Here is a 12,413-nt window from a genome sequence, read left to right as displayed (position 1 = left end):
GGGGTGAAGGTACGTTATAGCGCAAGACTCATGGGTCGGTGTCCGGGGAGGTCTTATAGCGGGTAGGAGGGCACCAGAGGAGGCGCCTCAGCAGCGGGCATGGCCCATGGTGAAACTGAATAAGCATTGGCATCAGGGGCCATTTCAAAGGGGGTGACCCAGTGTGTTCGGGCATCAGCGGGCCAGTTCTTCACATCATAATGCATGACTTTGAGTAATTTCTGGGCATTTTGTGAAATTTTCACAAAGGGAATTATATAAATTTCTCCCAGGCCTACATAGGAATCTCAAATACTGAAGCCCTACTTGAAGGGCTGCTGAGGACACACTTTGTGTGAAAATGGTAGCCCAGGTCCGCACATGTCTCACGCTTTAAGCACACTGTTGCGCTGTCTGGACTACGAACGACATACAGAAGTCCTACATAAATTGTCAGAGGACACAGCTTGTGTGCAAATTGTCAGCCCAGGTCCTGAAATGGTTGACAATTTAGGCCCATCACTGCCACCCACCCTCCCGACAACAGAGTCGCCTTATCCAAGATGGTTGCCATGGTCAGAAATCTCTGTTAAGAACTGGTCATTGCCTCTCTGCAGACCCACCTTACGTTGGGTAGGTTACGTTTCCTTTCTGAGTATATTTCTTATGCAAGCGATAATGGCAATTATAAAGACCTCGCCCCTTAAATTCTCAGCCACACCCTGCACCCAGATTGGGACTCTTGCAAACTTGATTGCTGCTTTACCATTAGTTTTATTGTTAGGCATATGTAATGGAAGAGAGGGGGATTACACCTGCCTATTGTTTTTCTCCTGGATTCATTTTCTCCCAAGCCACAAGCACGCCTCAATAACCTACATCGGTGAGATAAATAGCTCTATTTATTTGTGCATAATCTAAAGATTACAAAATTGATACCAACCAAGGGCATCATTACGTGTTGCCTGGTAAAATGGTCGATACATAATGCTACAATCGAATTAAATAATATTCCGAAGTGTGGTATTGCTACATCATTATGGGATTAGCATCTCGGAATTATGAGTAACCATAGCAATCTACGCCCATGCTATGATTTCTGCATATTGTTTTCCTCCTCCCAAGGACTTGTTCCTGGATACATTCTTTCTGTTTTTGACTGTTAAAGTGTGTCCACGGAAAGCCTGAAGGGGTTGAATTTCTGGTATAGTTCATTAACCTCATCCGTGCGGTGCCGATTTACCCCCGGTGCTGGGCCCTAATGTAAATGGGTGTGGTCATGATGGAACGGTTCCGTCATGAGCATCGAAAGGGTTAACCCTATTTAGGCACATATTCCCCTTGACATCTGAACACTGCTTATCAGGAAACATGTCATGAATGGGTAAGCCAATCTGACCTTTCATCTGTCAGAAGTTGATACATTTAGTACCATTACACTGAGCATTAAAACATGCATAAACAAGTTAATATGCTTAGGTTATTAAATAATAAGCAATATGTTCATTCTTCTCTCCACAGAATGCAGCCTATTTGTGCTGTGGACAAGTTACAACCGAGAGGGGCTGGAAGTTTGTACAAAGAAACCTCCACAACTTCCCATAGTGTTGAGGGGTTAATCAGTTACCAAGGAATGAAGATTTTAAGGACTAGAAATGATGACAAAGGTAGTGAAACAAAACCAACATTATTGACAAAAATACGATTTGAGTTGTACAGCGCCAATGGATATAAGCCACTGAGGTCACAATTTTCAGTAGGCAAACGACTGAATGATGTAAATGTTGAAAAAAACAAGTGCTTTACCAATTAAGCAATGGACAAAATTTGAAGCACTCAGTATGAGCAGTAGCAATCAAATAGACTAATTACCGAAAAATAAGTTTTGCACAATAGAAAATGAAACTAATTACCCAAAAGAGATGAAGATGGGGAGATTTAAGCCCTGAATGACTGAGAAATGAGTAGATCGACTTGTAAACTACGAGGAAAACTGAAGTTCTCATTTTAGAAACAACAGGGTGTGATTTAAGAGCTGACATATAAAGAAATGAAATGGTTTATGCACAGAACATCAGAGTGATTTAATGATAAAATAACAGGGGAGTGATTTAATGAGTAAGTTACTGGGACATGGAGTCACTTAAGGTGTGTTGTTAAAAAAAAGGGTATTTATGGGTTGAATTAAAGAGAAAGTGCTCTTCGGGGAGTTCAGTGCTGAGAATGGAAGTGAATTATTGAGAATTTCGACGGGATACAGGGAAAATCCTGAAAGGGGAGTCAATTCAAAGCCGGTAGTATACACAGGGGTGGTGTTATATGAATCCATCACGAAAAATGGAAGAGGTAAAAAAAGTGGATGACAGAGAAAGGCCAAGGATAGCCCAGCAAGGGAGCCATTTAGATCCTAATAAAAACATTTTGTGTCTGTCAATTTCAGTGAATGATCTGTTTATTTAATTGATAAGGGCGTTCGAAAGAACAACATGTCAGCAAAAGAACTACATTCACAGAGATAAGATACAGGACGACACCAAGCAAATAACTGATAGGAGAATGTTTTAAAAGCATATGGTGATTGCCTTTTACTGGCAGCTCTTTGCATGGAAAGACACACAGGCACCTTGTTTGTAGAGCCAGAGACGCAAAGACAGTCAGTGGAGGGAAAGAGCATAAAGGCAGTTCATGACAAAAGGCCTTTCTGAGTGGATGGAAAACAACAGTTGATGGACAGAATGCAGAACAATGTCATACATTCACCCCAGTACAGAGATCTGGGCCTAAATCCATCGTTTTTTTTGCACTCCACACCACCCCAGTTCAGAAACCGGTCCCAGGAAGCTTGTTTCCGGTCCAGGGAAGACATGGCTTGGCAGTTCGGGCTGGACTGTTCCCATGAGGCACAGGGTCAGACTGATTTGCATATAGCCATGTCTGAACTGGGGTGCCAGAGTGGGCTAAAGAACGGTGATGGATTAAACCCAGATCTGTTGACTGGGTGTGAGTGTTTGATTAGTTTCAGATGCTCTGTCCATCACCACCCCTTTTGTACCGCTTTGTTCGCCATAAATTGTCAGGGTATGCTCAGACGTTGAGTCCCTTGCTCACCTTGCCACTGGATTCAAGCAAGCCGGGCTGAAGACGGCTGTAATGCCAGAAATCGGTCCCAGGAAGCTTGATTCCGGTCCAGGGAAGGCATGGCGTGGCAGTTCGGGCCGGACTGTTCCCATGAGGCACAGGGTCAGACTGATTTGCATATGGCCATGTCTGAACTGGGGTGGCGGAGTGGGCTAAAGAACGGTGATGGATTAAACCCAGATCTGTTGACTGGGTCTGAGTGTTTGATCTGTTCAGATGCTCCGTCCCTCACCATCCCCTTTTGTATCGCTTTTTGAGTGGATGGCAGATTGAAACCCCTTGAGTGGGTAAGCACCTGGATAAGGGGGGGGGGCAGCTCACTACCTGCATAACGTGCAGGCAATCGGCTAATCCAGCCTACAACAATAAAGGCATCTCTGTGATTACACAGAATGCATGGTTTCCTTTGTACATATGTCAGTGCAAACTCGTGGGGAGGTTTTGAATAAAGGCAGCTCGAGTAGTCTAGAGCTAGAAAGGGAACCGTGAAGTAGACAGGAATAGGTATCCCAAGACTGTATAGGTGACAAGTAGCCTGTAGAGAATAATTTCTTACAGTCAGCTCATGCATGAGATGTGCAGAAAGGCAGCTCAACGAGTGGAAGGTACCCCTTGACTGTATAGGTGACAAGTGCCCTGTTGAGGATATATTCACACAGTCAGTTCATGCAAGGCAGCTCAAGAGGTGACTGGAAAATGTATCCCATGACTGTATAGGAGACAAGTACCCTGTAGAGAATATATTCGTACAGTCAGTTCATGCAAGGAAGCTCATGGAATGGACAGGAAAAGGTATCCCATTACTCGATAGGTGTTAAAGTGCCCTGTAGAGAAAACATTCATACAGTCAGTTCATGCATGAGAAGTGCAGAAAGGCAGCTCCTGGAGTGGACAGGAAAAAGTATCTCATGACTGTGTGGGTTGACAAGTGCCCTGTAGAGAATATATGTGTATAGTCAGTTCATGCATGAGATGTGCAGAAAGGCAGAGTGGACAGGAAAAGATGTTCATTTAAGAGAGAGGTACAGAGGCAGCTCGATTACTGAGAAATGAAACAACAGCAGCTCATTGAGAGAACGGTAAAAGGCGGAGAGGATGAGAAAATGAAGCTCTCTGAGTTGGTTGGCCCGGAACCAGGAAGAAGATGGGAAAATAACTAATGAGTGCCTTAAATGTAGTTCACTGAAAGGGGAGGTTCAAAGATAGTTCACGGAGAGGATAAGCGCTCCTGGAGTGGATGCGGGAACATAAGCTCTTCTAATGTGTAGGCATAACTGTAGCTCTTAAAAACAAAAGTCTCCCAAGCATCTCATGGAGAGATGAAGGCACACCGGTGGGTCCTGGAGAGGTTTGCACACACACTGCTCATTTAGTACACAGGTATAAAGGCAGTTCGAGGAGGAGACGAGAACAAGGCAGCTCGTGAGTGAATGGGCACAGATATAGCTTGTGGCGACGACAGAAATAAATTAAGCTAGTAGAGCTCAGATACATGAACGCAGCTCACAGAGCGCATCTGAAACAGGCATCTTGATAGGAATAGGTGCAGCTTAGGGAGAGGGCGGACTTCGGACTCACTATCTGACATCTTAACCATTAGGCCACAAGTGACTCACTGGAGAGGGTAGGTTTGAAGTTAAGTTAGACAGAGGGTTTACATGAGAGCAACTCACTAAACAGACAGACATGCAGACAGCTCAAGGATAAAGATGGAAAAATATTGAAAGATCTCACTGAAAGTCAACTCTTAAATGAGGAAGAGTAGATAAATAAATTCAACAGTCTTTGATTGAAAATAATCTTTAAGTAGGGATCTTTGCGATGAATCAGTGCCCGAAAAGAAAAGAATATCCTTGATGTAATGAACCTCATCTGCGAAACATGTGTCAGCTGAGAGTTAATAGACTCATGCAAATTGTAGAACACGTTTGGAAAACATTATAATATTGAAAAAACTGAGTCTTTGCATTCGTAACCTAAGAATGTGTTATTTGGTGCCATAGGTCGCTTAGATCTTAGGAAAGAAAATGGGACATTCATTGCAGAGCGTTTGTCAATGTCTATGTGCTGGGCTCTGTGCTATTTGGATACTGGCAGAGAGATAACAGTGTCCAATGATCATACTAGCAGACATTTGTACAACTCTGTCACAGGAAGGCAATACATTAATTATCTCCGACACTTTACAAACCTTATAGGCTTCTGGCGAACAAACTGTTAATGTTGGAGAATATAGTGTGGGTAACTTTGTTATTTACAGCTATTCCTTGTCTTTGCTGCTGATAGTTAGGAAAGTGGTAATTGTGAATGGAAACCGGATTACGCGTAGAAGTCGGTACTCCTGCGCTGTAAACTAATAATCCTGGGTGTTTTCTGGAACCAAAGTCCCATTGGTCTGACCTCAAGTTTGTGCTCCTGGAAACGAATGTGCTATTTCTAACCAAAATGGTACTAAGAGGTAAGGTAAGGTAAATTTTTATTTGCACTATTAACACAAATCTTACAATTGCTACAGTCTTAAAAAAACACCAATTAAAATTACAGACAAATAATCTTAAACTTTCTAAAAAGTCTCAGAATAATTTTCTCAATGAAACCTAAACATAATCCATAAACATTACATCAGTCGGTCATCTTTCCAGGACTTAGTATAAATATTATCAGTTAATATTACTAGAATTGTGTGCAAATTCATAAAAATAGTCCTAAATTTCATCCCTAATTGTTTTAGACTTCCGGATTTCCTGTGGTCAACTCACAAGTATCTAATGGTACTAAGAGGCTCTCGTTCTAGGGTGCAAGTTCTCTCTAAAGGGGAGGCCTTTGCCTTGCCGGTATAGTGTAAGAATTTACAGTGGGTCGGAAATTGGATCCAGTCTGGTGTGTAGTCACTTCATCTAAGACAGTAGAACTGAGCATCTGGTTTATTATATGAGCTGGAAAACAACTGCCTTACTGGGCCATTTTAACACCCACCTTGCACACAATAGTTGATGTCTCAGCTTCTCCTTGTACTCTGGGGCTGCCTGCTTATGGGTTCCTTGAAATCTTGCCTTGACTTAGGTACAATTTGTAAGTTCATCAAAACTTGCGTCTTATTTAGGGTTTGGTTGTCTGTCATTCGTTCCACCAGGTCAGCAAAGAGACGTACTCCGCTGTCCTTCGGGGGACAGGCTGCCATGTTTACAGATGTCTGTCACAGACGCGCTCGCGTATGTGCCTGTAGTAGAGCTGCCACCAGAGCAGCTTCTCTGAAGGCACTGATGTTATACCGGTTGTACGGATTTACAACGCGTGCTTTTACACCTCGTGTCGTTACAACGCGGTTTTTTCAACGCAAGTCGTTACCACGGCTTGCGTTGGAGGGGGTGCGGACTTAGGAATTGTTTAATTTACTATTCCAACACCAGCCTACGTACAATAGGGAAAGTGTTGGATAGTAAATTAAAAAATTCCTTGTCCTGCAGCGCCCTCCAGCGCAAGTCGTGGTAATGACTTGCGTTGAAAAAACAGCGATGTAACGTCACGCGGTGTTAACAGCCGCGTCGTAAAGGCTGTTCCCCGTTATACCATGTGGGTTCCATCTTCAACTCACAACACAATGAGGGAGGTACCCTAAAGACCAGTGAGGGACCGGGTAAACAAATATGCAAAAAACACAAGGAGTCCCTAGATGGTGGGGGTATACCCTACGGCGTAGAATAACCCATCCAAGAGGCTTTAGGGGTATCTACGCTGTCAAGGACGAGATTATATTTCACTCAACATGCAAAAAATTCAAATACAAGCTAACAGTCAGTGTAGGAACCCTGTCTACAAATCACCACATTAGTTAGGAGACTATAATCTTCACCAGTATAAAAAAACAGTTTATTAAAAACAATACAATTTCAGTTTGCATTCATGGGACAATTATACATTCAAATACACATTTTTAAAAAAACCAAAAGTCGACGCGGCGTTTCGGTGTCTTGTGTTGATGGTAACACCTTCTTCAGGACGGGGTTTTTAGTTAAAAAAATCTCTCAGAGATTTTGAGGGATTTAGGGCATATGAGGTCTCATGAGGATGCAGTTTTTTCAATCATTAATCTGACTCTCATGGACTCATCTTCATTCGATGGGGAAGCTGTATCAGGAGCAGGTGACAGGGAGGCCGATACGCACGAAAAAGCGCTATTCTGAAAACCAGGAAGGAATAGGAAGCGAACTGGTAGAAGGGAATGAAACAGATTTGAAGGCCTCTACCTACATAAGACAAGTTGGAATTTTACCAACATTATACAACTAAAGTTACATGTTGTATAGCTGAAATGATATACGGTGGTCACCCCTGATACAGCACTGATCATATATATGAATTCTTATATCCAGGTGGAACAATTTTAACTAAATAACATCGAATGAAGATGAGTCCATGAGAGTCAGATTAATGATTGAAAAAACTGCATCCTCATGAGACCTCATATGCCCTAAATCACTCAAAATCTCTGAGAGATTTTTTTAACTAAAAACCCCGTCCTGAAGAAGGTTTTACCATCAACACAAGACACCGAAACGCCGCTTCGACTTTTGGTTTTCTTAAAAATGTGTATTTGAATGTATAATTGTCCCATGAATGCAAACTGAAATTGTATTGTTTTTAATAAACTGTTTTTTATACTGGTGAAGATTATAGTCTCCTAACTAATGTGGTGATTTGTAGACAGGGTTCCTACACTGACTGTTAGCTTGTATTTGAATTTTTTGCATGTTGAGTGAAATATAACCTCGTCCTTGACAGCGTAGATACCCCTAAAGCCTCTTGGTTGGGTTATTCTACGCCGTAGGGTATACCCCCACCATCTAGGGACTCATTGGTTCCATCTTCAATACACCTGCACAGTGAAATGTTATTTTTTTTCAAAAACTAACCCTCAAAGTGTGAGTTTGTTACTGTAATTTTAAAAAACAATGGCAGTGAGACACTGGGATTTTAATCCCAGCGTAGTCATTTATTTGCTTTACTGTTTAGACCACCACACTTTTCTTGGTGATCAAACAGGAAAATATTACCTTGAGATGTGTGCTTTAAATAGGGGTGGGGTGTCATAGGCACTTTGACTGATGGTCCAATGTCAGTCGGGCTGTCCGTCAAAGGGTGCTCTCAGCTGAGTAACCGTTTTGGGAAACATGCAGTTCCCCCAGCTCAAAACAAAGTAGAGGGGCTATAAATTTGGTGGTCAGGGTACTCACCCACATTTGTCTGTCAGTGAAAGAAATCCCACAAGCTGTTGCCCTACAAAACCAACAGTCAAAGGGACTTATATACAAGCTCCTTGCACTGCAAGTACGCCACTTTTTCCCATATTAAAAGTGACACACCATACCCAAAATAGGTAGGGGTCTACAACCTGCAGCCTCCACATGCCAGGCATTTCAGAAGCTTTTATGGGTCCTGGGTCACAAACTTAATTCAAGGCCCGTTCTGATTTTGATGAAACAGTTGTACCTCGTCCAAAAGAGGTATAGGATGACCAGATTTTGAAACACAAAAACTGGGACAATTTGCAAAAATAGAGGAATGACTACAATTTTACACCAATGAAAGGCACAGAAATGACAGCGCTCATCAGCATAGAAACACAGACATTAGGCACTAAAGAGATAAATGTATTGTAGTGTATTGTTATTGCATTTTTATAGTGCTTACTACCTCTGGCGAGGCATCAAATCGCTTTTTCGGCGAGTAGCACACTACTCCAGAACCTATAAAGGATTAGTGTTGAATTAGTATAGTGAAATATAAAAGTTATTTGAGTGGTGTAATGCAACTTTTAAACCCAGTACCATATCAGTTAATTAAATTGTTTTCTGATAAGAACTGCTAACTTGTCCTGTGTTGAACACATAAAAAAATGCCTCCCTGTTTTCAGTGGGCTCTAACTGAAAACTGTGACATGAGCTGAAACTGGCTGAAATCTGCAGGGATAGGTGGTGAAAAACTGTGACTTTCACCCTAAACAGGAACAATTTCCCAGAAGTACGGAATTGGGTACCACTATAAGTCGCTGCCTAGTGGTAGCTGTAGTTCCATACCTCAACATGAACTTTCCACAGCACAGGGCCATGAAAAGTGCAGGTCTTATGCCATATAGCCCTCGCTGCCCCACTATGTGACTGATCTTACAACCCGCGTGAGACTGGCCTAAAGGGCAGTGCCAGAAAAGACGGCTTGTCTTGGCAGTTTGAGGACATGTTTTATGGTCTGAGAGGCTGGTTTTTATGTCGATTTCCTGACAGTACCACAAACATTGCCTGCAGCAAGCACAAATGCATGCAGTCTTCTATACTTTGCAAAACAGCCACATAACACATGCTCAAAACTGCCAGGATTTGCAAATAAGAGCCACCTTTTTAGCTACTGGATTCACTAATCTGTGCCACTTTTTATTTTGGTGCCTATGGCTATGTTCTAGTGCAACACTGCCTACCCTGTCCATAAAGCGTCCAGGGCCTCACCGCTGCACCCATTGAGACAGACTAGAGGGAGCGGTTTGTGCGTAAATAAAGAGCTATCCAAATAATTAACATCATTTATGGGAGTGAAGAGGACATGCGTTCCACTCAACCCGAATTTCATCATTGATGTCATTTCTTTTCGCTTGACGTCACCGCCCCCCCACCCCTCCCCCCCTGCCCCTCGGGTTTCTCCTGCTTCCAGTTATGTCCACTGAAACCGTGTGATCTTAAGCAAATTGATTTTCTGCAAAAAGCTTGTAAGGTCAAGTTGAAACAAATATTGCTTTCCTTCAGGGACCCCACAGGTTTTCTACCGAAGTGCACAGGGGTTCCCTGCACAGTGTGAGGTGTCATACACTCATCGCTTTCCCTCTGGGCCTAGTACATCTTGTGATCGTAGGCACACCGTTTTCTGTACAGGTGTCAGTCTCACCTCCCCGCCCACCCCCATTGAGCCCCAAAGAAGCCATATGGCCTTATGCACATTCGGTTCCCTGCACAGAGTGGGTAAAGCCAGGTGGTGGCCTTGGTTTCACTTTGGTGCATCGACACCTGAGCCCCCACCCTTGCCCCCGGTCTCCTTACCTTTCACCACCAGGGTGCCGGTGCTAGCGGCCGTGCCGAAGTGGTTGCTGGCCATGCAGGTGTAGGGCCCGGCGTCGGACTTGGTGACGTTGGCTATCCGCAGGCTCCCGTCTTCCAGCACCGTGATCCTGCGGGGACAAAGATGGAGGGAGTGACGTCACTCTGGGGGTCTGCAGCAGCCGGGCCTGTGCGCGTGCATGCATTATTGACTGTTTGCTAAACAAAGGCATGAGCCTTAGAGCTGCCGCTGGAGGGTTATGAACAGTGCACCCCTCTTGCTACATGCACAACACTTGGGGCAAAACCTGAGGGCAGGCTGCCACTGCAGCGGGAACTCAAGGTGTTGGGGTGAGGGGGAGGGAGAGGGTTACGGTTCTCTTGTACGCATGCCCAGGATGGGCAACATAGCATCCTAATGTACATAGAGGCAACAAGGAAAATTACTGTGTTCAATACGTAGTGAAAACTTCATCAACTCCAGGTGCTCGTTCTAATTATTTAGAGAATTAGGGGCAAATATAAAATACATATTGAGACAAGCGGATGATATAATTTCCAAAACTCGACAAGCATCTCTACAATCCTAACCAGTTTACTGGATCCTTAAGAGGAATGCGAAGAGGCGCGGTGCAATTTCAGATTTAAAATGTCAATTATAAAGAATGTTGTGGTATTTTCTATGCAAAATAATGTTTTTAAAATAGCGCATTTTAAACATTTCCTTTTGCCACATTTTGTTTAATTAATAAACCAGGACGCGGTGAAGTGTTAGTTTAAGGGTATTTTAAATAGAAGCATGAGGGAGTGCCGCTGGTGGTGGGTCCTCGGCTTGGTGAGTGAGTGCCTAGGCCCACCATCTGTGTTGGCACTCTTCTTGTAGCAGTTTACAGCTCCCCTGCCCACCTTGCTCAGGTAGCCCCAGGGTGTCGTGTCAGGATTCAGTCTCTTGGGCTCAGATCACAGCAGACGCGAGCGATTAATTAACTTAGCAAATCTTGCAAGCAAAAAGCTATGGGACGTAGTAAACTCGGTATCAAGACCTAAGTCCTACCTCCCAAGCAGCCACCTAGCCATATCAGAGAGAAGTAAACGGGTAATATTCGTTCCCTGCAGATTACAGCACTAGAGGGAAGTTCTTTATGATGGAGGAGACAGACGCATGCGGAACCGATGGTTAAAGGATGAAAACCGATGACTGACAAACACCAAATGGTGTAAAATGAAAAATAGGCCCCAAACTTGACCCCTCGAGTCATTCCTCTCAGAAAGTAATTGCTGCTTGCTTGATGTGAGCAATGGATCTGAAACCTGCCCAGCTAGCAGACGATCAATGTGACCAATAGGTTTAAGGTGGGGCGCCACTCTGCCCCTGCAGTTCAGAGGCGGGTCTCTACTCTGCACAGCATTGTCTCCCTATGCACGTCTCTGTGACTCACTGCCTTATGCACCTGTGCTCCTAAGGCTTGCAAAACGCAAAAGATGATGGGAGGCTGCTTGCAATAAACCTAACCACTGGCAATAGCTTGGGGTAGCATTCCAATTCATCGTTTTTTTGCTCACCATGCCACCTCAGTTTTGACCCAGCCATATGCAAATCAGTCTCGACCCTGTTCCTCATGGGAACAGTCCAGCCTGGACTGTCAAGCCAGGTCCCCCCTGAACTGGAATACTACTCGTTCCTGAACCAGTTTTGCCCTAGTTATGGGCTCATCAGCCAGGTACAGCTTGGTTTCAGTGAAATAGTGAGTATGGGACCCATGTCTGTGCATACATGTGCCATTTAGGGCTGTACATGATACACACAAAAGGATTGTGCAGCGGCATACTGCAAAGCGATGCCCCCACAGAATGTGATGAGGTTCCCCTCAGCTCCCATATCTCTCAGATATTAATCGGCCATAGGCTGAATGTAGGCCCCCCCTAAAGGGCTTTGATCACCCTAAAGGGATTGGGACCCACTTGCTATGCAGGGGCCTGTGTTACGCCCCAATTCTTGTGACCACGTGTGTCAGAGAGGGACGTGAATGTGCTGCAGAGCAGTCTGACCTTGTCCTGCCAAATCTTGCATTTCTGTGTTGAAGAGCTGTGTTAGTGGCGAGAAACCTGTGGGTAACAGGTGTTATTTAACCCCTTCGATGCTGATGACGAGCTCTGCTGGTCATCAGCCACGGGTGGCGTGTGCTGATGACGAGCTGAGCTCGTCATGTAAAA

The 12,413-nt window shown here is 44.1% G+C and overlaps 1 protein-coding gene across 2 annotated transcripts in view; it reads right to left on the bottom strand.

Annotated features, from left to right (window-relative positions):
- The window catches only part of LOC147692947 (contactin-4-like), a 697,785-nt gene that overhangs the window by 167,787 nt on the left and 517,585 nt on the right, over positions 1-12,413 (bottom strand). For both annotated transcript variants that reach the window (XM_086939200.1, XM_086939201.1), the window contains exon 11: positions 10,203-10,330. In XM_086939200.1, coding sequence (XP_086795326.1) covers positions 10,203-10,330 — 128 coding nt within the window. The remainder of the gene's footprint in view (positions 1-10,202; positions 10,331-12,413) is intronic.

Source organism: Lissotriton vulgaris, chromosome 9 (genome assembly GCF_964263255.1).
Source record: "Lissotriton vulgaris chromosome 9, aLisVul1.2, whole genome shotgun sequence".
NCBI classification, from domain to species: Eukaryota; Metazoa; Chordata; class Amphibia; order Caudata; family Salamandridae; genus Lissotriton; species Lissotriton vulgaris.
This window is presented reverse-complemented; position numbering and strand designations above follow the sequence as displayed.